Genomic DNA, 27,698 nt, shown 5'->3' with positions numbered 1-27,698 from the left:
GTTGTAGATCACTGATGATGTGTTGGAGAGGTTTTAGCTGAGGACTGTAGGTGATGGCCAGTGGTGTTCTGTTGGTTTCAGACTAACACGGCTACCTCTCTTGTCTTCCTCCACTACAGAAGTTCCTTCTGCTTCAGGAAAGGTACTTGGATTCCAGGATTGACTCCTCCGAAGACCTTTGTCCTTTTCTAATGTATTGGACTAATATGAGCCAATGGATGTGTGTGTCCCCTAAAGTAGCAGCGGCTGGGTGGCTGCAGACCTCTGGCTGCCGGGCCTGGGATAAACCGCCCAGTGCCTCCCCTCCCACTGGCTGTTGGGAGAGGCATGTCCTGCTCTGCCTCTCAGCCAGCCAGCGCTGGGCAGGGGCAGGGTCTCTTCCCCGACATGGAAGAACACTTCGCTGCATGGCAAGAGGGACACTAACATCCCTAGACCTGACACTTGATTTCTGTAGTAAAAGGATAGAAGCACATCTCAGAAACTAACATAATTTTAAAGAACAGTCCTTTACATATCACCTTAAGTCATCTTTTTTAGTAACCAGCAGTATTTCAGTCTTCGTGCTGGCAGGCCTCACTCTAATCATCATTCACAGACTCCCAAGGCCAGATGGGAACCATTGTGGCTATCTAGTCTGACCTGTATAATATCAGCCATAGAATTTCCCCCAAATCATTCCTCCTACAGTGTATTTTTCAGGAAAACATCTAATGTTCACTATTGTACAAAGGTCCTGTTCTTTTTGCATCTCTAAGCAGTTGTGCAGTTTTTAAGAGGGAGAGGTACTTTATTGTTCATACCATGCTAAGGAGGTTTGGAAGGCTCAACCAACCTGAGACTTTGATTTGAGTTCTCTAAATGATCTAACTAGAACTTTAGAAGGCATAAAACATTTTTAAATTTTATTTGACAGTAATGAGCAGGGCTCGACAAATAATACAATCTACTCGCCTGTGGCGAAAGAGCTGGGTTCGTGCGATCTGCGCATGCATCTAAAACTTCTACATCGCTGACTCCCATACAAAAAAGGAAAACCATTTCCTAGAAACTGTTTCATAATCATAGGACTGGAAGGGACCTCAACAGGTCATCAAGTCCAGCCCCCCGCCCTCAAGGCAGGACCAAGCTCCGTCTACACCATCCCTGACAGATGTCTGTCTAACCTGTTCTTAAATATCTCCAGAGGGGGAGATTCCACCACCTCCCTTGGCAATTTATTCCAATATTTGACCACCCCTGACAGTTAGGAATTTTTTCCTAATGTCCAATCTAAACCTCCCCTGCTGCACTTTAAGCCCATTACTCCTTGTCCTGTCCTCAGAATCCAAGAGGAACACATTTTCTCCTTCCTCCTTGTGACACCCTTTTAGATATTTGAAAACCGCTATCATGTCCCCCCTTAATCTTCTTTTTTCCAAACTAAACAAGCCCAGTTCATGAAGCCTGGCTTCATAGGTCATGTTCTCTAGACCTTTAATGATTCTTGTCGCTCTTCTCTGTACCCTTCTCTGTGTCCTTCCCATCTCACTTCCCCTCTATGAAGGGAAATTCCATGATATGGTAAAGGGAACAACTGATAAATGTAGATGCTTTAAAAGCAGGTAGAAATAAGACGAAGTTTCTCTCTAGGTGGCAACCACTTGGTATAACTATCTGCTCTCTTATGTGTGTCACTGATTAAAGAACAGAAGTACTGTTTTTAAAACACCAAACAAATGGAAGATCAAGCAATCACGGTGACAGGTCAGGACGAGGACTTGGAGAAAGATAGGAAATAATTTATTAAACTGCTTTTGCTGATGTGCTGAATATGCTCTTTTATTAAAATTGAATGTGTAGTTATGCCTTCGGTTTCTTTCCACTTCATGCAATCTGATGGAGAATTAGAAAGTGTTTTAACATTTGCAATTTAGGCATACTTAGTAAGCATTTATGCACCCTGTCTTGTTTTGATGATGGCAGTTAACATAATTGCCCACTGTCATAGAAAACCCAAAATGAATTTCTGCACTTAGATTATCTCCAAGTAATTTTCCATCTGGATTAATGAAAAGGGTGTGGTGTTGCAAAACTTTAATTTCTTCAGTTATTCATAGATTAATAGATTTTAAGGCTAGAAGAATATCATTATCATCTAGTTTGACTGTCCTGTATTATTCAGGCCAATACAATAGGTAGTCAATCTCTGTGAACATTTGAAAGGAAGAACCACTCCTGTCCATTAGAAGAAGCTCCCAGTTCTGCCTCCAAATTGATCTAAATTCTAAGTGTAGAGCAAGTCTTCATTTACTTGCTCTTGTGTAAGCTGACTGACTTAGAATAAATAAATAAAGGAAAGAAACGTAACCATTTCTAAAATACTAACTTAAAAGTATAAGGAATATGGTGATGAGGGCTACTGAAGTACTTAGGTTGTAACTCCTATAACTGACCATTAAGTGAATTTTACTGCAAGATCTAAACAGGGTTTAATGTAAAAAATGAGTTGGCCCTCTACTGCTATAAAAGGAGAGCCCATAAAAACTCACTTTAATTCTTGAACCAGCGTGTCAACAGTGTGTCAGTATCTAGGTACAATGATGTATGGTTTTAGAAGTTCTTAAAAATAGAATCCACATTAATAAACTAATGAAAATACTAACTTAGCTTAAATAAAAATCCAAACTTGGAAGTTGCACATAGACTTGATGGCCACCTGAGGTCTCTTCCAGCCCTATGATTCTAACACACTATCCAAAGCAGGGCCAACCCCAACTAAATCATCCCAGCCAGGGCTTTGTCAAGCCGAGACTTAAAAACCTCTAGGAATGGAGATTCCACTCCCTCCCTAGGGAATCCACCCCAGTGCTTCCCTATCCTCCTAGTGAAATGGTTTTTCCTAATCTCCAACGTAGACCTCTCCTACTGTAACTTGAGATCATTGCTCCTTGTTCTGCCATCTGCCACCACAAAAACAGCCTTTCTCCAGCCTCTTTGGAACCTCTCTTCAGGGAGTTGAAGGCTGGTATCAAATCCTCCCTCACTCTTCTCTTCTGCAGACTAAATAAGCCCAAATCCTTCAGCCTCTCCTCCTAGGTCAAGTTATCCCCAGCATTCTCCAAAAACTTCCTGGATTGTCTGTGTACTGCTGTGTTGATCTCCCAGTGGGTGTCAGGGTGATTAAAGTCCCCCATGAGAACCAGAGTCTGTGATCTGAAAGCTTCTCTTAGTTGTCTGAAGAAAGCCTCATCCACCTGATCTGAGCTATAGTAGATGCCAACCACAACATTACCGCTGTTGCTCCTGCCTCTAAACTTAACCCGTAGAGTCTCAGCAGACTTGTCTCACTCCATATACTGGAACTCTGAGCAATCATACTGCTCAAACTGTCATGTTTATTCTGCAGGCATAAAGTAATGTTTGAAGATAAGCGTACTAGCAAACTATTGAAAAGATAAATGTTAAGCAGCGTTAGTAACTGTTCATCAGTAACTGATGCTTTTGGGTTTTCCTGGGGTGTCTGGGATTAATCACTACCACCTGCTTACATCTTTGTTCTGCAATCATAAGGAGAAACCTCCTCCAACTATTGGCTGTTGGTAACACAAGTACTCCATTCTAAGCTCCGTGAGCCCTGGATTTTCTCGGTAAAGCAGGGGTGGCCAACCCGTTAAACAAAGAGCCAAAACAATGGTGGAAAAAATGCGAAGAGCCACACCAGAATTGTTGAGCCGCCCCCCCCAAAAAAAGCACTCCCCACGAGCCAGAGTTGTTGAGAAGGGGGGGGAGGACACTGCCCCCTTTAAAAAACACGAGTTAAGCTTTTTGGCCACATCAGGCTCCTGTTGGCTGCCACCATTTTGCCGTGCCAGCAGCTCCCCTGCACCTGGTGAGCATGGGGGGCTGGGGACCATTTGTAGGGACGCATGGGGCGGCTTTGCGAGCAGTGGGAGAAGCTTCGCGAGCTGCACTTTCAGGGATGAAGAGCCGCACATGGTTTGTGAGCCATGGATTGGCCACCCCTGCTGTAAGAGCTAGCTGTTTATACACCCTACTATGTTAGACGCTGTGACGGACCGGGCTGTGTCTGGGCACAGCTGAGGGCGTCCGCTCAGGGCGAATTGCTCAAATCCGGGGCTCCTTACAGCCCCCCTGACTGGTGACCTCTTCAAATAGGCCACAAACCAGTCTCACAGAGCGCTTCAGCTGCCTTCCTGAAGCCTCACGAGCAAAACCCCTCCGACACCCCAGCAATATCCGTGCCCCAGATGGCCCCAGGCCTCATACACAGGTGGGGGGTCCTAGCACCCAATCCCACCTACCCCGAACAAGTTCTGTCCAGTTCCAAGAAACCAGCCACAGATCCCTGGTCAATTTACCCTCTGGACCTTACCCACAAATCATGCTGGGCCAATCCTTTAGAATCTATATCTAAAGGTTTATTATTACAAGAAAGAAAAGCCTGAGAGTAAGGTTATTAAAGTACAGTACATTACATGCACCGAATCTCCCAGTCCTCGATGCAGGCTCTAGCAGAGATGTTGCAGCTGCTGGTTTAAAAGTTCTTATTGCACATCCTACGATCAGGATGGGTTCACAGGTCTTCCGGGCTCTTCGATCCCTGCAATGCTGCCTCTGGGATGAAGTGCTGAGCTGAGAACAAAATGGCATCGACCACATGGCCTCTTTATACCCCCTTCCTGGCCTCTTCTGGTATGCAGCAGGTCACCTGGTCCTCAGCCTCTCTCTGCTGGCCGCTCTTAGGTGTCCGCCCTCATGCTTTAGGTGTGTCTTTGGGCCATCAAGTGCCATTGTTCCACAGGGCTCCACTACTCAGCCTGTCCATAGCAATGCTTAACCACATTCAGAGAAATATTCAGCTTCCACACAGATTACAGATCTACACACACAGACATTATATACTCACATAAATAGTGTACACAGGATGAGAAAACAACAAGCTCCCATTCAATACCCCACATGGCTCCCTTTCTTACCAATTTCTGGGGCCAACACCCCCACCTAGGGGTGCAGCAGCGATCTGGCTGCTTCCCTCCATTTCGGTAATGTGACAGACGCCTAGTCCCCATATCTTCTGGACACCTGCAATCTGCTGAATCTATAGAAATAATGCAGCTGAGTTCATGGGTCTCTCCTCAGTTCAGCACTTTCCTTAGCCTACAGCACTTCAACAAATTATAGTAACCAAATTTACAGAGCATTAGATAAATATTCAAATGAAAGCAAGTATAAGAATTTGTAAACATAGGGTTACAGAGAAAAGAAAAACATAAGGCAAAAAACTAGCCTGTACTTACTAACAAGTTACTTTCTTTGAAAGTATATTAGATCTCCTCAAAGGTCAATCCCTGCTGTGCTGGTCCAGCTCAAACAGCTGTGATCTGCCTTTCATGAGACCTTCTGCTGGCAGGGTTTCTCCTTTATAATGGATACATTCTAGTGCTCTTTTTTTATTCTTACAATAGCGGTCCCCTAGTCAGAGACTGGCCAGTTCTTTTGTTTTTGTAAATCCTTAAGTCTGCATATGGTCTGGAAAGTGAACGTAGACTATCTCCACAGATGTTCATTGTTCTTATTGTTGGCAGGGTCTCTCAGGTCCCTCAATCTCGGGTAACAATATTCCGCATTTTTCACCCTTAAGTTCTATCTCTCTTGTCCTTTCATGGATCATAAATATCTGTAATATTTATGCGTTTGACCTCTGTCCATAACCTCACAACTATTCATAAAGTTTATATTGCATAAAATACTTATCTGCCATACTAATGGCAGCAATCAGAAAGCAACAAAATGTTTTACCAAGAATACTGTTAAGGGAAAAGATAGCAGTATCCCCCACACATTTTTTGCAAATACAAAGTAGAACAAAAAACTTACTTTGCAGTGATGGCTCCTGTCCAATGTGTCTGGCCCTGCTTTCTGCTCTGGATGTTGTGACTTGGCTCCTGAGGGTGCCTTTCAGCGCTAGCTGCTCAATGTATGTCCTAAATAACATCAACAGAGCAGGGAGCCAGCCGCAGCTCTGTGGGACTGTAGTGCTACTTCAGCATGAGTGCAGAAGTAACTCGTTTTGCAACTCCCACCATCTGGGGAACAGAACCTGCCCTCCTTCCGTATGGATAAAATGAAATAACAAAAATTCCTAAGAAAACACACAGTTGTAAAGAATAAAAATGATTTCACTAAACTCTAGATGAGGGCTACTCAACTTTGAAAGCCCTGGGAGCCACAATAACACAGCACATGCTGAGGGCCGCAACTTAAGTGTGATTGCATATACATGCAAATATATATGCAGATAACTTTTCACGCCTGTGGGCATGAGTGCAAAGCACTTTCCACAATGCCCTGGTGCTCCCAGCACCTCCTCCCTGGGGTCTAGAAATGCTGGCACCCTGTTCTAGCCAGTTCAGCCGCTTGTGTCTTTCAATGCTCACCCACCTGGGAGACCCTCACCATTGTGGAGCGTGTTCCCAGTGGAGGCCATGTTCAAAGGAGAGCGCAACCTCATGGATTAAAAAATGACTACACTGCCCATGTCACAGTGTTGTGGCAGCAGTACTGTAACTGGGGCAGTGTAAACCTATCCTTGTACTCCAGGGATGGCCAAAATAGTGGTGGATACAGCGCAAAGAGCCAAGGGGGAAAAAGTTGTTTTGGGGGGAGGGAGCACAGGCTGCCGTTTTGTCGAGGGGGGGGGGAGAGCCCTGGCTGCTGTGTTTGGTTGAGAGGCGGGAAAAATGCCCCCAGCCGCCACTCTAAGAGCAGAGCAGGTATTGCCCTTTGAAGGCAGCCATTTTGAACTCTGCATGGGGTGCCAAGATGCCAGCTCTGTTTCTTTCAGACAGAAACGCTGCCCCTTTAAGAGCCGCGGGTGCGAGAGCCGCAATTTTTTCTTTGAAAAGCCGAATACTGCTCTCGCCACCGCTGTTGTATAACAGTTTGTGTTGCTGCAGTCGAAGAACTAAGGCATTCGTTTTCACTGCCTTATAATTGCTATAGTGAGTGGTGGTTCGTGGTTGGACTCTGATTGTTGGCATTGCTTGTAGCAGTGCAAAACTTAATTTAGCCAGGAAGTTTTGAGATGATATGGACTTTGAAAGCTAGGTCTCCTTTAAAGTGAATTTGTGATTTATTTTACTTGTGACTATTTGCCTATCCTCAGGGCTTGACAAGTGGCAGTGGGCAGCACCATGCACTGCAGCGCCGTGCTGGCTTAAAATCTACTCGCCCCAGGCGAGTAGGTTGACGAACTTGTCAAGCCCTGCCTATCCTAACAGATTTTTTACATGGAATAAACCAGTTTAAATACATGGCGGTAATTAAAGTACACACACTTGCTTTCTAGGCACCATCGAGCAGAATGCCAGTGGGCAGTGGAGAGAGCAGCCATTATCTGTCAGTGGACATGGTTGCAGGCTCAGATCTCTGACTTGGAGTATCGCATAAGGCAGCAGACAGGTATCTACAGGCAACTACGTGCCACCAAGGTAAGGCCATTCTGTACCTTGAAGAATGTAATCTTTTATATTATGACTAAAATTTTGTAGACAGAGTTGTCAGTCACAATTAACTCAAATTAATTGCACTGTTAAACAAAATACCCACTTCAATGTATTTAAATATATGGTGTTTTTCTCTATTTTCGAAAATATTGATTTATATTACAAGACAGAATACAATGTGTACAGTGCTTACTTAATTTTGATTACAAATATTTGTACTGCAAAATGATTTAAAAAATAAATCATCTTTCAGTTCCCCTCATACAAGTACTGTAGTGCGGTTTTCAACTTTTCGGCCTATGGACCACCTAGCTCAATGGAAACCTTTCCACAGGAGGACTGAGGTTCAGGGTTTCCTATAGGCCAGATCTACTTTTCTGGGTTTCCGGAGTTAGTGAATTTTATGGACCCCTTTAGGCTCTGGGGTGGGGATAAAAATGAGGGGTTCAGTGTGCAGGAGAGGGCTGCCAGCGAGTGGGATAGGGTGCAGGATCTGGGAAGGAGGTGGGGTGCTGAAGGGGGGAAGTTGCGAGGTCTGGGTGGGAGGTAGGGTGCAGAAACAGACTGGGAGTAGGGTATCTGGCCAGGGGGAGGCAGGAGGAGCAAGCTGGAGGTGCGGGATCTTGACGGGGAGAGGAGTGCGGGGGTCTTGGCATGGGGGGGTGCTTACCTGGCTTTGCACCCCCTTGAAGCAGGGAAAGCCTCTGGACAATGCATCACTGCTCTGCCATCCCCCCAGCAGGGTGAGGAGGAAACTCAGCCTCACCCCACCCCCCAAAGTGGGAAGCTTCGCCTTCTGGCTCATGGAGAGGGGCAGAGCAAGTGGCTCTGTGCGCTGCCACACTCTCTCCACCTCGCTCCCCCACTGGGGGCATGGCAGCGCGTGGAGCCGCTTGCTGTGCCTCTTTCCTAGAGCTGGGGCTGGTGGGAAAATCAGGGTTTTCTTCCCATGCACCCCCTGTGTGCCCTCTGAGCAGGAAGCCGTAGCCTGCACAGTAATTACAAGGCTCGAGCAACAGCGTGGGCTCCCTGCTGTGTGGGTGCAGGGGGGAGGGGGGGTTGGGAGCAGGCTGAGCTCAAGCCACAGACAACCTGGGAGGCGGCCACGGACCGCACTTTGAGAACCACTGCTGTAGTACAAATTCTTTATAGTGAAAGTACAACTTGTAAATGTAGATGGGTGGGGGGGGGGGGGAGTTGGGGGTTACATAACTGCCCTCAAAACCAAAACAGTATAAAACTTTAGAGCCTGTAAGTCCCCTCAGTCTGCTTTTCATTCAGCCTACTGGTAAGACAAACAAGTTTGTTTACATTTATGGGAGATAATGCAGCTTGCTTCTTAATTACAATGAACCTGAAAGTGAAAACAGGTGTTCACATGGAACCTTTGTAGCTGGTGTTGCACAGTATTTGTGCCAGATATGTTCCATGTTTATATGCCTCTGTGCTTTGGCCATCATTCCAGAGGATATGCTTCCAGGCTCCTGATGTTCATTAAAATGTGTTAATTATATCTGTGACTTAACTCCTTGGGGGGAGGGCGTAAAGGGGGGGGCAGGGCGAGAATCCTATGTCTCCTGTTCTGTTCTATTTGCATTCTGCCATGTACTTCATGTGATAGCAGTCTTGGATAATGACCAGCACTTACTTATCTTAAAAGTCTTAGAGGAGTAGCCATGTTAGTTTGTAACTTTAAAAACAAGTAGTCCTGTGGCATCATGGTCTCTAACAAATATAAATACATATATATTAGTGTGAGCTTTTGTGGGCAAAACCTACTTCTTCAGATGAGTTTGAGAGAAGAAAAAAGGAGGGGACCCTCACAATTTATAACAGAAAAAGAAGGAAGAGGGCAAAGTTACCTGTCAATTGTACTGACAATGCTAATGAGGCTAATTGAGTAGGCTGGAAATGTTCCATTCTTAACTTTTGATGTCATATGCCATCAAGTGCAAGCAATGCCCCTTTGCCATGTATATTGGCCAAACTGGACAGACTCTAGGACAGAGTTAATGGACACAAACTAGATATTAGAAATGGTAACACAGAAACCTGGAGGGGAACATGTTAACCTTGCTGGGCACTAACTAATGGGTTTAAAAGTAGCCATTCTACAAAGGAATTTCACAAGCCAACTACAGGGAGAGTGAGGCGTTGACTTTCATATGCAAATTTGACTCTGTTTTCCTGGCTTGAATGATGACCCATTATAAAGCCAGCTTTCTTTACATTCAACACCCTCATTGACATCAAAAGCTAAGTATGGGACATTTCCAGCCTACTCAGTTAGCCTTATTAGCACTGTCAGTACAATTGACAGGTACTTCCCCCCTCCCTCCCTTCCTACAAAGGAAGACAAAGTTCTGTCCAAAATTTGAAAGAACTGAGATGTGGAGAATGTTTCAGAAGTCTTAAAAAAGCAATACTGCTGGGAAAGCTACGGAAGCGAACCACCAAATAGAAAATCAACCTTCTGTTGGTGGCATCTGACTCAATCTGTCCATGGGGAGCTTGAGCCACCCACGGACAGGGGCCACTGCCACCCCCTGCTGCTGCCCTGGGACTGTGGCTGGGACTGCACTGGCTGCTGGCCCCACACCAAGGGACTATCGAATAGTCATGCAACCATTAAAATGTGATGAGGTTACATGACTAATTAATTTAACCCTAGTTTCTAGTGCCTGACTAACTTTAAAATTTAGTTAAAGCTTAAAAAAGCATACTCTTGCCATTGCGGAGAATCTCTTGTCCATAAAAATTCAAAGTACTTTGCAAACTACAGTGGAGTCTCCTCAGCCCGTGGTGAGATTAGTTCAAACTATGAACCATGGAACCTGAAACTGAATTTTTAGAACAGTTTATATAAATGTATTTGTTAAATTTATATATTTGTCTTCTGACACCAGATGGTGAGGTAGTTTGATGCAGTTAATTAATTCATATGCCAGCTGGCATCTAAATTAGTATGTACTCACTGCTAAGCATGTGCATTTTCTGAACATTTTCCTCTGAAATTGATAGACATTGTAGTCTGTATTTGCCTTATGCTTTTGGGTGCTTTAATTTTTCATGCAGTGCTGTTTTGAGAGCCTTCATTTCTGACACACCATTAGGTCTCAATTGGCTTTACCAACACTTGCTACTCTTTCCTTGGGAACCATGTTACAGGATGGTATGGATGATTTCACTGTGTAAATCAAACTAATCATATTAACAGTAGACCTGAAACAGAAATATGGGAATGTTTTCTCATTTAGAACAATCATCTTGTTTGGGGATTCTTGTTACTACTGTAATAGAAAGAATTGGCCTGGTTCACATGGCTTACACTGGTCTACAATTTTTTAGAAGTCGTCTGCTTCAGAGATAAAATGTGCTATTTATTATGTATTTTGATGTGCTGGATTCAAATATGACAATTAAAACAACTGATTGGCTACTGTTTCCAAGATATTTAAGTTTTTACATTTTACGTCTATGTATATTGTGTAGATAGTAGAGTTTTAATCATAAATTGTAAACCTAGGTCTTTTTATGGTTGCTTTACATGATATTTCCCCTGTCCTGTTTATGTAACACTTTAAAAATCAGCAAAAGGGTTATATAAATAAAATTTATTATGAAACAAAAGGCAAAAAACTATTAAGTACATAGCTTAGTCCTATTCAATGTCTACTTGACGCTTCTTGGCTTGTCTCTTGTATTCATTAAATGGAGCATCTCTTGTCACTGTCCAGCAATAGTCTGCAAGCATTGATGGGCTCCATTTGTCCTGATAGCGTTTCTCCATTGTTGCAATGTCCCGGTGAAATCGCTCGCTGTGCTCGTCGTTCACTGCTCCGCAGTTCGGTGGAAAAAAATGTAGATGAGGGTGGAAAAAAATGTAGATGAGAGTGCAAAAAATGTATCTTTAGTGACATGTTGCAACCAAGGCTTTTGTATGCCTTGAGGAGGCTTTCCACCAACAACCTGTAATTGTCTGCATTGTTGTTTCCAAGAAAATTTATTGCTACTAACTTGAAGGCTTTCCATGCTGTCTTTTCCTTGCCACGCAGTGCATGGTCAAATGCATCATCTCGAAGTTCACGAATCTGAGGACCAACAAAGACACCTTCCTTTATCTTAGCTTCACTTAACCTTGGAAATTTTCCACGGAGGTACTTGAAAGCTGCTTGTGTTTTGTCCATGGCCTTGACAAAGTTCTTCATCAGACCCAGCTTGATGTGTAAGGGTAGTAACAAAATCTTCCTTGATTCAACAAGTGGTGGATGCTGAACACTTTTCCTCCCAGGCTCCAATGACTGTCGGAGTAGCCAATCTATCTTGATGTAGTGGGAATCTCTTGCACGACTATCCCATTCGCAGAGAAAACAACAGTACTTTGTGTATCCAGTCTGCAGACCAAGCAAGAGAGCAACAACCTTCAAATCACCACAAAGCTGCCACTGATGTTGGTCATAGTTTATGCACCTCAAAAGTTGTTTCATGTTGTCATAGGTTTCCTTCATATGGACCAACTGGACCATATGGACCAACTGGAATTGATGGCAAAACATTGCCATTATGCAGCAAAACATCTTTAAGACTCGTCTTCGATGAATCAATGAACAGTCTCCATTCATCATTCATTGTTTTGCCTAAAAAGCAAGTACTGTCCAAACCCAGTCATAGATTTATTCGTAGATCCAGTCAAAGATGTATTTTAGTCATTTCTGGTTTAAATTGAGATCCCTTCCCTTTATAACTCACTTATCCTCCGTCATTCCCAAGTCAAGGGTCGTATATACTGACCCAATAACAATCTTGAAAACTAGAGCCAATCAACAATTTTAAGCATCATTTTCGTTCTCAGTGACCCAGAATTAGTAACGTTTGATTACATTTATTTCAGAAGCATTTTGGCTGTAGAGCAGTGTTATAGCAGATGACACTGAGGTCCTAATGAAAATCACTATATAAAGAACAACCTATTATTCCCCTCTACTTATAGGAATAAGCTACACTGATACGAGCACCATTGTGGTGGTATAATTGTATACGTGTTAGGGCAGGAGTGAGCAAATTCCAGCCTGTGGGCCAGATCCGGTCCTCAGGGTTAATCCCTGGTGGGCCCCCACCTCTCTGTTTACCTGTTTTTACAGGCATCGGATGATTGCAGCTCTTGTTGCCAATTGCTGTGGAAGTGGTGTCCCAGTGCACACTGCTTCCCAGCACGAACAGCAATCCGTGGCCAACAAAAGCTGCAATCATTTGATACCTGCAGAAGTGCAGGTAAACTTAGCAGCAGTGGCCTGCCAGGGACTAACCCTGGTGGACTGCCTCTTTTTTTCTTTTTGTTTTTTGCCCACCCTCTTCCAGTTTCTAAACTGACAGTTACATTGGTACAAAACCTGCCACTTGGCCCAGAAGGTTAAAAAGACAGTAAATACAAAGACAGAATTGTAAGCAGTATTGTTGTTAGCATGTTAGTCCCAGGGTGTTAGAGAGATAAGACACGTAGTGTCTTTTATCAGACCAACATCTGTTCGAGACGAGCTTTTGAACTTATACAGAGTCTTCAAGTTCAGTACTGTCTGTACAGTGCCTAACTTAGGGCTACCCGGAGTCTGATCAGGGCCTTTGAGTGCTGCTATAACACAAAGGGAAAACTAAGCAACTTTATCCTGATAGGCTGTTAGGACGTGTCGAATGTGGACGGCAGTGAAGAATTCTCATAGCAATGGTTCTCAAACTTTTTTGGCTCATGGACCACTTGGCTCAATGTTAACCTTTCCAAGGGCCACCAGTTGCTAATGGAAACTCACCGTTAATTAAATAATTACACCCAAGCCATTTTGCTAGTGCTGCAGCTAGGGAAATGGTTTAATTTAAATTATTTAAACAGATTAAGGGTTTTAACTTTCTCATGTTTATCAAACTTAATTTTAAATAAAGTAAAATATTAATTTATGTCCAACACCAAAAGTTTCAATGTTTTCTTCATTTGTGGCATGAGTGGGAAACTCTTTTGGTTCAGGAGCCACTGACCCATTGGAAAATCAGTTGGGGACCACACAAGTGAGAAACAAAAAAAACTCCTCCAAAACCCCCCAGCCCTCCCTGATGTGGCCCCCAACTGAGACACCTCACTCCTCTGGTGCTCCAGCCTCATGGGGCGAGGGGAAAGGACAGGGAGGCCTGAGGTTTGGGGCTTCCCATAGGCCAGATTTACTTTTCTGGGGTGCTGGAGTTGGTGGATTTTGTGGACCCTCCATAGTCTCTGGGGTGGGGACAAAAATGAGGGGTTCTGTGTGCAGGACAGGGCTGCCAGCGAGTGAGATAGGGATGGGGGCACAGACCTGCTTCTGCCTGCCACCCCACACTGCTGCCATTGTAGGTGGGTCTAGAGAGCTGGTTTAAATGCCAGCTCCTTCTATGTATCGGCTCTTGCTTACCCCCCTCACCTTCCATGCTGCTACCTCTATTCTCCCTCCTCCCCACCCCAGCCCCAGCTGCCTCTGGTACAGAGGAAGCAAGGGCAGGGGAATGTGTGTAGTTGAGAGGATTAACCAATAAGCCCAGGCTTAGCAATTAATCATGTAGTTGTCTACACGTTGACATCCCTACTCCTGAATGCTCCCTTCTAGCTGACCCCATTCAGATGGTGCCACCATTTGTACAAGTATCCAGTTCTCTGCATTGGATGACTCTGCTGATACACGTGGTCTGCTGCTTCTGTAACAACTACTCAGGGATCCGCCAGCCTAATAGCACTATCTTCCCTTGCCCCAGCACAAGAGCCCCTGAGATAACTGCAGGATCCCTTGGATTTGCCTTACTGGAGTTCTTGTCCCACTCTCTCTGTCTTTAGAGCCATTCCAGTCCATCCATTTCATCACTCTGTTCTTTTTTGATTAGTCTCAAAGGGGTAGTCGTGTTTGTTTTTACCCATACAGACTATGAGGAGTGCTGTCAAAATCAGTGGTTTTTACTCATGGAAAGCTTATGCCCAAATAAATCTGTTTTAAGGTGCCACAGGACTCCTCATCTTTTTTGGATTAGACATTTCAAACCTGTACTGGAAGATGGTGCTACTATATCCAGAGCCATTCCCTTCATCTTCCGATGTGCCAGTGTCATCAGTGCCTTCCTTTTGCCCAGGCAACACCCTCTGCAACAACTGCTAAAACTGGTGGTAATCTGAAGTTTTTAACAGTCCGTAAGGAGAAATGCAGAACAGTCAGCATCAATTGCAGAACATTCTCCAAACATCAGTGTTGGCCAGAGGGGCACTACTGATCAGCAGTGCCAGTCTTCGTTTGTACCATGTGGCATGCACCCAGCCACATTTGCCCCCACCAGAAAGGAGGTGGGAAAAAGGCACTTTTGCTTTGACAAAGGGAACTGAATTTCTATTTTTCTCCCCTCCTCCAACTAATTCTTTGGTTATCCAGACTGCTCAGGAGTGGGCCAGACAACAGCATCTGCATTCCACTCCAGCCAATAAGGAAGATTTTTCATTAGCCAGTCCTGAGTTCCCCATTTCTTAATTACCTGGCACGTCTGGCTAAATATGATTTTTGGAACTATGGTCAGCTATCAGTCTCTGCAGATAAGTCATCTCAACACAACATGCTCAGACTATTCTGGAGAAGGGCGAATTAGTTTCCAGAACCAAGTGTCAGGCTGCAGTAGACTCTGTGTACACGGATTCATGCACTCTGGCCACTGGAATTATCATGAGGAGGGAATCTTTGAAAAGCCTCCAGCAAGGAGTGGTTTTGTGTGGGTGTGCTCCTGCACACTCGGGCATTTTGAGCCATATATTTATAGAAGGAATTGTACAAGTAATTGCTCATTCTACCTCTTTATATGGCCTTCATGGATCTTACTAAGGATACGTCTAGACTACAGGGTTTTGTCGACGGAAGTTTTGTCGACAGATACTGTCAACAAAACTTCTGTCGACATAGAGCGTCTAGACACATTCAGTTTTGTTGACAAAGCAAGCTGCTTTGTCGACACAACCCTATAGTCTAGACGCAACCCTACAGGCAATAACACCTTCTGTCGACAGAACTCTGTCGACAGAAGGTGTTATGCCCCGTAAAATGAGGTTTACCCTTTCCAATTTCTCCACATCTTTCTTGAAATGTGGCGCCCAGAACTGGACACAGTGCTCCAGCTGAGGCCTAACTAGTGCAGAGTAGAGCGGCAGAATGACTTCACGAGTTTTGCTTACAACACACCTGTTGATACAACCTAGAATCATATTTGCTTTTTTTTTTTTTTTCTGCAACAGCATCACACTGTTGACTCATATTCAACTTGTGGTCCACTATGACCCCTAGATCCCTTTCCGCCATGCTCCTTCCTAGATAGTCGCTTCCCATCTTGTATGTATGGAACTGATTGTTCCTTCCTAAGTGGAGCACTTTGCATTTCTCTTTATTAAACTTCATCCTGTTTACCTCTGACCATTTCTCTAACTTGCTAAGGTCATTTTGAATTATGTCCCTATCCTCCAAAGAAGTTGCATGTAGCATGAATGCTACATTCCAGTATAATGGTCATCCATCTCACAGCTTTTAAATCTGCAGCACTGTCAAACAAGGGTGTGTTTTGGGCATCAACACTCTTCGGTATATTTTTTGCTTTTCCTCTTCGTCTAGCACTAAGAGTACACATTTCCCTGCAGAATCAGATGGAAAACACTTCAACATTGAATGTCTTAGTTTTGTTCTGTTTTTTTAAAGTTAAACAGCTCCAAATAGAGCATCTTTCTTCATCAACTTATTGATTATCAGGAATAGCAAAGAGGAGCCTCCGGTAGCTTTGCATTAGCTTGTGATGAATTTTGAGATGCTATCAATCTGAAGAAGACCATGATTATGGGGCAGGGTATTTTGACTGCATTAGGAGTTTTAATAGCTGGCATGACTATAGAAGTTGTGACAGATTCTGCTCTTTAGGATCATCTATGTTAATATAGCTCTAGATAAGGAGTTTAATTCTTGCATTAGAAGGGCAGCTACCATATTTGGTCAACTGAGTAAGTATGTGTGTAATAATGAGAAACTGACATTGAAGACCAAGCTGTGAGTTTGAGGGCATGCATCCTGAGCTCTATGCTGTATGGCGGTAAGATCTGTAGCAGACATGGGAGAAGGCTAACCACTTTCCACGCTCATTGGTCTTTATTGTATTTTAAATATCAGGTGAAAGAGCAAAGTTGCTGTTACCGAAGTACTTGAGAAGGCAAAATTGCCACACCTAATTACAGTTTTTTAAACACAGGCATTTATCTGTACTGGATACATTCCAAAGGACCTAACATACTGTCTCTGAATAAACCCAAAGTATGCCCACATCTTGAGTATTGTGTGCAGATGGTCACTCCATCTCAAAGATATATTTGAATGGGAGAAGAATCAGAAAAGGGCAATAAAATACTTCAGGGTATGAAATAGCTTCTATACGAGGACGGATTAATAAGACTTGGGATTTTTCAGCTTGGAAAAGAGACATCTAAGAGGCAAGGGTGATATGATAGAGGTCTATAAAATCATGACCGTTGTGGAGAAAGTAAATAAGGAAATGTTATTTTCTCCGACTTCTAACACAGGAACTAGGGATCGCTAAATGAGATTAATAGTCAGCAGATTTAAAATAAAAAGAAGCATTTCTTCACACCACACACAGTCTACCTGGAGAATTCTTTTTGCCAGAAGATGTTGTGAAGGCCGGTGTGAATTTATTCATATTGAGTAGTTGCTTGAAGAGGGCAGCGAGAAAGTGGTGTGGGCAACCTTTCTCCCCCTTCCTCTTCCCCCCCTCCCCCCCATGTCCTTTCCTGTTCATCCTTTCATAGTGTTGGAATGAATCCTGTGAGTAAGAGTGAGGTGTACAAAGAAGTAAAAAACCTTGAATACTTCAGCATCTCTCGGATCTGCATAGTGAAGGTTAAAGTTTTAACATGGCTTATTTGGACAATTCTGAAAGAGGTTTAGTATTGTGCAGGCAACCTTAACTATGCATCTTCTGATTTTTGCTCCGCTGGGAATTTTGGAAGAGTATGACAAACTCCCATCTTCCTGACACATCCACAAAACAAGGAAATGAAAAATTAAGCCATTTCCTTCATTTTTCTTCCTTTATCCAGAAACATGCACCTTATTACCATAACTACTGTCCACCACAACCTTAACTCTGCCCTTTAGGGAGGCCAGCCTCTCCATCACTCCCTTATAACCACCTTCTGCATACAACTCATTGCCAAACTACCTTTTCCCAATTCAACAAAATACTGCAGTGGATATCTATCAGTGTGTGTGTTAGGGAGATAATCTGGGTCAAGGGTGTGCTCTTGGGGGGATTCTGCACCACTGTGCACATGCAGAATTCATATTTCCTGCCAATTATTTTCTCTCTAGGAAACACATTGTGCTGGGAAGACACTGTGATTATACCTCTTGCCCATTAAGGACTGAGAGGCTGCCTTTCTCACAGCACCTTGCCTGCAGGACCAGGTGAAGAGGCATAGGGTGACAGAGTGGGGCACACAACAAGGTTGGTTGCGAGGTTCACATAGATTGGCGTTCAGAAGGGTTAGTGGGGGGAATAAACTGGAGCAGGAACATTGGAGCTAGTGAAATGACAGCCAGGAAGTGAAGGACTAGTCGACAGGATCGTCAACTAGTCGCTTCCCCCCCTTGCTGCTTCTATCAGCTAGAGGCGGCATGGGGAGGAGAAGAGGTGGTACTTCGAAGTGGTAGAGCTGCTTGAAGCCTGGGGCCAAACCCCGGGCTCCACGCAGCGATGCCTCTTTAAAAAACCACATGCAGCCCAGGGCCAGCGGGGAAGGCCACAGCTGAACCTGGGCTCCGTGCAGCGCTGCCACTTTGAAATGTCGCGAGGAGCCTCCCCTATACTTAACATCCTTAGTGACAGCAGAGAGTCAGAGCTGAGGTAGGCTGCAGGGACACCTGAGGGGAGGAGGGGAGCTTTATGGAGTGCAGGGATGCATGAGGGAAGGGGAGAGGAAGGAGGAGTTGGCTGAGTGCTGGGGCAGGAGCAGTTGGGAAAGGGAGGTGCAGAAACAGAGGGGTGGAGAAGATGTGCCTGACCAATGGGAGAGACTGGGGGTCACCCAGAGTGTGCATGAAGGAGTCTCCCTAACAATCTCTTCCACCCTTCATGGAAGGGAAAAACAAAAAACCTTATTCCATACTTCTCCCATCCAAGTTCACACCTAGACTCCTTCTCAGCAGCATCTTCCTTGTCCCTCAGTTCCTTCATCACCCAACTCCTCCAAACCTTTACACTGCTCCTGATGGATGCTGACGTACATGTCTATATTTGTAGTTCAAATTAATTATTTCTTAAATCTCTTGCCTCATAAGGAATCTGTTTGAGAAACAACATTTCCTGAATCCTTTGTCTGTATTGTTATTTGCATACTTAGAATTATAGAATACTAGAACTGGAAGGGACCTTGAGAGATCATCAGGTCCAGTCTTTTGTCCTCACTGCAGGACCAAACACCGTCTTGTCTAGATCAGTGTTTCTTATAGGGCAGACAACCTTTTTTTTCGCTCAATAACTCCTCTCCCCCCAACCCTTTTTTTTTCTCTCAACAAAAAATTCTTGGTGTTCCTCATTTAAAAAAAAAAGTAATAAATTGTTCGGTGATCCTCGGTCTTAAAAAGTTACGCTGCTCTAGATCATCCCTGGTAGATAACTATCTAACCTGCTCTTAAATATCTCCTGTGTTGGAGATTTCACAATCTCCCTAGGCAATGTATTCCAGTGTTTAACCGCCCAGACAATTAGGAAATTTTTCCCTAATATCCAACCTAAACCTGCCTTGCTGCAATTTAAGACCATTGCTTCTTGTCCTATCATAAGAGCCCAAGGAGCAGGGCTGGTCCTAACCAATTGGCGGTCTCGGGTGACTGCTGGGGAAAATGTGTGAAGCAAAAAAAAAAGCCAAAATGTGGTCACGGTCTTTGTTGTATTCTCTCATATTGGTAAGAGCGGAGGTGGGGGGAGGGGCAATAATTTTTGATTGGGGGCCAGTCCAAGAATTGGGAAAGTAGTCAAGGGCTACACTCTTACATATTAAAGGAGGAGGTGTGGGGTCTGTGATGGAAGGACAAGGGCGCTTGCAGTAAGGGATTGGGGTATAGGAAAGGGTGTGGGGTCTGGGAGGGAGTTTGGGTGAAGGAGGCAGTTGTGACCTGGCTTAGGGGACTAGGGTGCAGGGTTTTGGGTTGTGACCTGGGGAAGGGGGACTAGGGTGTAGAAGTGGGCTGGAGGGGTTTGGACTGTGACCTAGGGCAGGAGTGGGTTGTGACTTGGGGCAGGGGACTGTGGTGCAGGGGTTTGGGTTGTGACCTGGGGCAGAGGATTGGGGTGCAGGATCTGGAAGGGGATATACGGGCAAGAGGAGGGCAGAAGATTTGGGTTGTATGGGCGGGGCAAAGAGTTGGGGTGTCAGAGGCAGGCTCTGGCTGTGAGACTTACATGCTTGACTCCTAGCCAGCAACTTTCCCAAGTAGACTCCCTGCCCCCTCCCCTCCTGCCCCGACGACTCCTCACTGGCTGCAGAGGCCATGTGGATTCAGAACAGCTAGGAGCCTGAGCGCAGGATGGTAGGGTGCTTCCCAAGCTGCCAGCTGACAACAAGCAGCTCCCATTGACCAGTAACCAGCCAGTGGGATTGTGCTGGGGGCAAGAGCCGCGCACAAACCCTTTCCACCCTCCTTCCGGCTCTCAGCTATTCAAACAGCCCTGCAACAGCCATATTTCTCAGCAGCATGCAGGGGGCGGGCAGGAAGTCCACGGGCTGGATTTGGTGGTGTGGTGGGCCACATGCAGCCCACGGAGGACAGTTTGCCCAGGCCTGGGTAAGAGGTGTGCTTGTTGCTGGAGGTGTACAGGGTATATACTATTGAGTAGCTTACTTTTCATTTCCTTGGTTTTGTGGGTTTGCAGAAGGGGGGCAGTTCTAACTGCTTCAGAGTTTGTGTATTAGTTAGGTCTTTCACTGCCTCTGCAGTATTCTAGGAAAAGCAAAGCATAGTACCAGTAGAATTGGAAGAGAACCATGTTTGTTTCCTAATCCTAACCCTAAGCTTCTTCTAGTTGTGACGGAAACATTGATTCCTACTGATGAGGGTTTTCTATAAAAAGCTAGTTGTTGTATTTATTTTATTTACTCACTCACCTGGTGTTTATTTGTTTAGGATATTTTTGTTCTTTATACTGCAGTTTCAAACATTCTATGTAGAGGATGAATCCAATGGAATTGTCTCTCCCTAGGGCTCAGTTGTTCTTGGTGGTGATCAGCAGCCTGAAGATGTGATGAAGCAGCATGGGCAATTAGGTTCAGCATCAGTGGTGAATTCCAGAAAGAATAAGGGACTGCCACCTTCCTTCTCTTCCACCCTGAAGGTCCCTTCAGTGGAGAGACAGTGTGATTTGTCCTCCAGCATTCCTCCTTACTTCATGAACAACGTGGAGAAACAGGTTAGTCTTTAGAAGAAACATGAATGCAGTGTTTATGCCACAATGCAGAGTATAACCGAAGTAGCCTGTCTTAACATCTCTTATAGCAATAAGAAGACTTCCTGAAACACATTTGCAAATCATGTAAGATAGATAGTGATATCTCTAGTATTGGAAAAAATTATTAACCCTCTTCCTCCATTTTCCAATCTGTATAATAGGAATAGTTGTACTTGCCTGTTGCAGAAGTGCTCAGCACATTCATATGCCCGTCCTTCTCAGCGTCTGTCTGGAGCCACCAGGTGAACTGGTGAGAGAGCACAGACTCAAGGGCTAACAGTAAGCGCAGGGAGATATAACACTTCTTATACTTCCCCGCATGTGACTGCATGATTACTACCAACATAGTTGCTTAGTACTAGGACGAAACTGTCTCCTGGATGAAGAATAGCTGGCTTAGGCTGAATGGGTGCTAGAAGAGGTGGGGAAACTAAAGCATTTTGAAAGCTCACAGCAGGGCTACTCAACACGCCCACCACCTGCTTTTTGCAGCCCATGGCATGATTTGGGTTTATACGGGGCTCAACACGCAGCTCATGGGTGGGAACCAAAACAAAAAAGTAGTCAATATAATGGTCTTCTGTTGATATGTGTTTTAGTAGTTAATTCCTGGACTGTCATTGTTCATTGAAAGTGCTGTCATATGGGTGGAAATCGGGTGACTATTGCATTTTATTAATATCAGCAGAACTCACTTAAATGGGGCCTGCGTGTTCTGTAGTCGTGTCTTAATCTTTGTATTCATGCTCGTCAGTGTGAAAGAAGCTATTTGCATGTTTATGAACTACACTTATATTGTGGCCCTCAGCATGTGCTGTGAGTATCATTGTGGTCCCTGGGGCTTCCAAAATTGAGTAGCCCTGGCTTATAGCTAAGGCGCAGTCATTTTTGAGAGTAGAGTCCTGTAGTTGGTCAACTCAGGCTGTAATGCAGGAAAAATGTTGGCTAAAAGACTTTATCCTATGCTGGCAAGTGATGACCCCAGGTCTGAATTCATCTGTCAGTTGGGCTAATGCAATTCAGTATACCTGGGATTGAAGCTTTTAGCACATTGGCAACTCCAGTTTGTGTAGAATAAAGCACCTCAGCAATATAAGCTATCTCAAGCACAGCAGATCTATCCACTGCCTTTTTACAAACAAGGCACTCCCCTGCACATGCTTCTCCACCCCCCTCACCAACCACTCCCCCCCAGTGGGGAGGCTGAGGACACAAACACGGAACAGACATTAGCCATGTTACTTAATGGAAGCTGCTCACATGCTATGGTGATGAGTGCCATATAAGAAACTTTGTGGAATCGAGCACTAAACCTTGTGTTTTCCTTGCTTTTTTTCTGTGTAAACATCCATATGAAGCTGTGCTGTTGGAGCAAACGTTGATGAAATCAGTGCCCAGAGGAGATGGCTGTAATACCTAATAGAGGTTATTGATATTAAGGGAGCACGGGAAGCATTAGACAGTTGAATTGGCAGGTAATTAAAGCTATTGGAGTTATTTTGCCATCGGTTGCACCAAGGCTGCAACATGCTAATTAATCTTCCTTTTTAGATAGGCAGATAGACGCCTGATGCATTGGCAGGGCTCGACAAATAATGCAATCTACTTGTCTGTGGCAAGTAGATTGCAACCTGGAAGAGCCGGTTTGGGCAATCAGCGCATGCGCAGATCGCCGGACAGCGCGGCTAGCGAGCGGGGATCGCTTCGGTTCGGCGAGCCCTGTGCATTGGCATCTAGCAGAAATGAGTGAAGTTTAGTCAGGAGACCATGAAAACACTAGCGGCATCAGTGGAAACAGTGCAGATAACCAGTGTGTATGTAGCATGCAAAGTTTTCAGTCTTCTTACTATGAATTGTATCTTAATTTAAACTTAATTCTAGTACTTTTTCCTTTTGTATTATCGGAAACTAGGGATGCTGATTGGCACATGTAAGTGGAAAGAGACCCTGTTTGAATCATCACAGGACGAAACACCATTTTGAGTGTGTAGCATTTTAGAAAATAAGGTCCTGGCGTTCTGACCCCAAAGGTTATAGTGCACCTGTCTAGAAATAGTGCTTTATTCACCTTCATGCAGTCTGTCAATAACTCTCCTGAATTGACTAAAATAGAGGCTGTGAAGCAAGGAAGGACTTATTCTCCTTGAGAATTACCTCTGCAAGTCCCATGCCTCTTTGTGGTATGTGTGTGCACCTGCATGAAGGGCATTCTGAACCATCAAGAACAGTATGCCCTTTGGGGCCATATGAGTGCTGTCTTGTAAAACGAGGTGTTCGGGACTGGGCTGAGGCTACTCTGTTCTTTATATACCAACTCAATTATTTACAGAAGCACTATATTCATAACAGTAGATAACTTTTTTCTCTTCACTTTAGCCACTGAATAGGCAGCTTCAGCAACCTTGAACATCTAAATACAAGTTGGAATAAATTATTTGCTCACACAGTATTAAAACTTGCATATTTATGGGGGTTTTTTCATCTATGACCTCAAAGAATGTTATGAACACTAACGAACTGAACTATATAGCTCCCCCCCCATGGAGTGGATAAATATCACAACTGTGGTGTGAATGTTTACAAACTACTCCTTCTGATCCTCTTCAAAAAATATCACATTATATTTAAGGTGTTCAGTAGCATACATAAATCAATTATTACTTCTCTTGTTTTCAAAGTTCTATATAAAATGCCAGCATTTGTCTTACTATGGAATATTATAGAACTGGGATTTCAGTGTAGGTGCAGTAAATAAACTCTGTAAACCCCAAAACATTCCATCATTTTTGGTGGCTTAACTTAGGGATGTTAAATTGCGGGTAATAAACTAATTGAATACTCAGTGCATTTTGGATTGACTATTTGACTAGTCAATAGGGTGTCTCCGCCTTTGAAATGTAGAAACAACCCTAGGGCTGTTGCTACACTTGAAAGGAGAAAGCACCAGGAAGAGCCCGGGGTCAGCTGCGGAGTCCTCAGCTGATCCTGGGCTCTGTGCAGCACTGCCGTTTTGAAACACCACCACAGGAGCCCACCATCAGGCTCCCCGCGGTGTTTCAAAGTGGCAGCGCCATGTGGAGCCCAGCATCAGGCCCCAGACTCCCCGTGGCTTTGCTGATTTGAAGTACTCCTTCCCCCTCCCCCCTCCTTGCTGCCTCTTTGTGATAGAGGCTGCAAAGGGGGGGGAAGGGAGCAACTAGTTGACAAGCTTGTCAACTATCCGATAAGCAAATGCTTATCGGATAGTCGACTAGTCCTTCATGTCCCTAGCTTAATTATGTTGTTACAATGAAGCTTTTTTTTTTGAACAAACGTTAAAGGGAAAAAGCTTAGTATTAACTGCTGGGTATTAACATTAAAACCACTGATTTGATTTTGTTAATCAGCATTACTCTTTTAAAATATATATGCTATTATATATGAATATATTTACATGTTATTTTTATCTCAGTCTCAAGCAAGCACTATAGGAAATGGCAAAAATCTGTAGCATTAATAGACATTCATCTTTTTGTCACAGCCAATAAGTTCAGCAGGTGCTTCTCCCGGGTCTGTGAATGGGAATTGCTTGCTCAAATGCTTCATGGGAGATGCCAGAGGTGGGGACTTCCATAAATGGACCTATTCACCACATCCAGCACAGGATGTACTCTTTATTTTGCTCAAGAGGAGGCCTTGATCATCTATCTTTGGGAGACACCTTTGTCCTTCCTTTAACAAAAATGGCCTGTTTTATTCATTCCTTCCAACACAACTAATCTGAGAGTGACGAGCAAGATACGGTTATCCTCATAATGTTGACCTGCTCCACGCAACTTGCTAACTTTACCTGCTTCACCTGTGTGTCCAATCCAAGTGACACACATACTTCTGACAGTCCCATCTCTCTGCTCCCGGGATACAGGTTGTGTGCTTCTTTCCAACCTTTAGGTCATCCATACTGAAGCATAAAGTTTCACGGGATCATACCCCACCTGCTTGAAAATAGAAAGGGATCAATTGAAGTTGCTTACCTTCAGAAATGGAAGAGGTCCAACCACTAATGTCATGATCTTGTGCCTGTGTCTCCATTTGAATCACCTGGCCCTTGCTTCACTTATCTGTGAAGACATCCTTACTAGTTGCTAACATGTCAGTCTGCAGGATTGGAGAAATTGGAGCTTTGATGTCGGAGCACTCCTCTCCCCTCTCCCCCCCTCCATTTACAATATTTGTCAAGGACAAGGTCCTTCTACAACTGCACCCAAAGTTCTTACCTAATGTTAAGTCAGATTTTCATCTTAACTAGTCTGTCTGTTTGACAGTATTTTTTCCTAAATCACATACATTTCATTAGGAGACTCCTCTTCATACATTACAAGTATGACTGACTTTTATTTTGATAGGGCAGAATAATTACAGAAATCACCTAGACATTGTCTCCATTGTAAAAAGATCAAAGGAGCCACAGTAGGATGTAAAATCCCAGTTAATCAGTTAACTATTTAACTAGTTAACCAATTAAGCTGGACCTCGTTCCTGCCACCCCTACCCTCCCATGCAGGGCTACTGCTGCCCACTCCCCAGCACGGGGGGGGATTGGAAGCAGGAGCTAGCAGCCACTTGCACAGAGGGAGGTAGGCTGCTACCGGGTACCAGTTAACTGGTTCACATCCCCAGTCTCTTCACAGAGACTATAGAGATGCATCTCTGGGTTTATTACTCCTTGTTATGATACTGTTGGTGCTTTGCCTCCCCAAAGGATTATATAGCACACAATACAAGATTATTAGCAGCTTTTAGAGTGCTTCTCAAAAACATTCCAGTGTCTGACATGTGCAGAATTGCTACATGGGCTTCAGTGCATAGCTTTTCTAAACGCTGTGCTAGGTACACGCGGTTGGATCTGATTCAGTGCTTGAATTTGCTGTATCCTCTTTAGCCTCGGACTTAAATCCGAAGCTCCCTCCTCTCTGTGAGGATACTGCTCTCGAATCACCTGAAATGGAGCACCCATAAGGACGCTATTCCAAGAATAAGAAAAAGTTACTCATCTCGTGCAGTAACTGGTTTTTCAAGATGTCTCTCCCCGTAGATGTACCCACCCTTCTTCCCCTCTGCCTTGGTCTGTTAATTTTAGACATTCAGATAGAGCTGGAACTGAGGAAAGTTTGCCTTTGCAGCTTTACATATACTGAGTACAGCATGAGTTTGTATGGAACATATAGGCAAGCCAAACTGACACTAATGGACAGCAGTGCATGCACTCTTGAAGTGGAGCATCCATAGGGACAGACATCTTGAAGAACCACAGTTACTGCACAAGGTGAGTTTGATATTTTTTGTTAGCACTAAATTCACATAAAATGCAGATGCATGCACACGTCTAATCCAAGTTCCTTTTTTGGTGTTTCAGAATCATGTTCAGTTACGTAGATACATGTGCCCTCAGGCTATCAGATATCCTGGATTGATGCTAGCATTTGGCTAAAGTTTTGGAACCGTTCATATGAAACATAATTTTTACTATACTAGAGCTGCTTGTATTTCGTGTTGGTGAGACAGGAAAAATGCAAGTGAAACTGTCAAGCACTGAAAGTGGTCTCCAATTTATAGAGGACTTGAAATTATATTTGACAGCATTTCCTAATATTTAAGAATCTAATTTAAAATTACTGTCATGAGGTGATTTAGAGAATCTTTGATCCTTGAATCTATGCAGATAGAAAAACTATAAATAATTGATTGGATTGGAACTATATAACTATGTTCAGCATTATTTCAAGTTCATTTTTTTTATCAAGTTTTCGACTTTATTTTTCTCTTGCAGAGTTCTCGCCTTACGCAATCTTTAGGAAACCCTGTGTATCTAAGTCCCTCCTGTACCCCCATCAGTGGGTATCCAGGAGCCCCAAAAGCCTGCATGTCACCCCACCAAGTCAACGGAAAAATTAACTGGTTAGTTCTTCTTTTCTTATAGGTTGATCAGTCTCATATTTGGGATTAGTCTGAGTAATTGTCATAATTAAGAGATGAGAGTGTCTGAGAGTGTGATCATAGGTGAGCCTTCTCTCTTTGAATACAATTCATGCTGTATGGAATCAAAGTAAATACTGTTGATAAATGTAAAGTAATGCACATTGGAAAATATAATCCCAGCTATGTGTACAATATGATGGGGACTAATTTGGCTACAACTACTCAAGAGAAAGATCTTGGAGTCATTGTGGATAGTTCTCTGAAAACATCCGCTCAGTGTGCAGCGGCAGTCAAAAAAGCAAATAGAATGTTAGGAGTCATTAAAAAAGGGATAGAGAATAAGACAGAAAATATCTTATTGCCTCTATATAAATCCATGGTACGCCCCCCTCTTGAATACTGTGGACAGATGTGGTCACCTTATCTCAAAGATATATTGGCATTGGAAAAGGTTCAGAAAAGGACAACAAAAAATTTGTAGGGGTTTGGAACAGGTCCCATATGAAGAGGGATTAAAAAGACTTGGACTTTTCAGCTTAGCAAAAAGGAGATTGGGGGAAGGGGGTATTATTTAGGTCTATAAATTCATGACTGATGTGGAAAAATGAATAAGGAAAAGTTATTGACGTATTCCCACAATATAAGAACTAGGGGGTCACCAAATGAAATTAATAGGCAGCAGAT

At 43.9% G+C, this 27,698-nt stretch overlaps 1 protein-coding gene across 4 annotated transcripts in view; it reads left to right on the top strand.

The window, feature by feature from the left end:
* LOC102460602 (KAT8 regulatory NSL complex subunit 1-like) overlaps positions 1 to 27,698 on the top strand; it is an 80,209-nt gene that overhangs the window by 10,277 nt on the left and 42,234 nt on the right. For all 4 annotated transcript variants that reach the window (XR_016348990.1, XM_075923044.2, XM_006127797.3 and 1 more), the window contains exons 2-4: positions 7,352 to 7,493; positions 20,811 to 21,017; positions 26,866 to 26,993. Coding sequence is in view for 3 of the 4 variants with exons in the window: in XM_075923044.2 (XP_075779159.2) it covers positions 7,352 to 7,493; positions 20,811 to 21,017; positions 26,866 to 26,993 (477 nt within the window). In the remaining variant the exon portion in view is untranslated. The remainder of the gene's footprint in view (positions 1 to 7,351; positions 7,494 to 20,810; positions 21,018 to 26,865; positions 26,994 to 27,698) is intronic.

The sequence above is a fragment of the Pelodiscus sinensis genome, chromosome 2 (genome assembly GCF_052426305.1).
Source record: "Pelodiscus sinensis isolate ZL-2025 chromosome 2, ASM5242630v1, whole genome shotgun sequence".
NCBI lineage: Eukaryota > Metazoa > Chordata > Testudines > Trionychidae > Pelodiscus > Pelodiscus sinensis.
The sequence above is the reverse complement of the archived record's forward strand: the minus strand, read 5'-3'. Positions and strand labels throughout refer to the sequence as shown.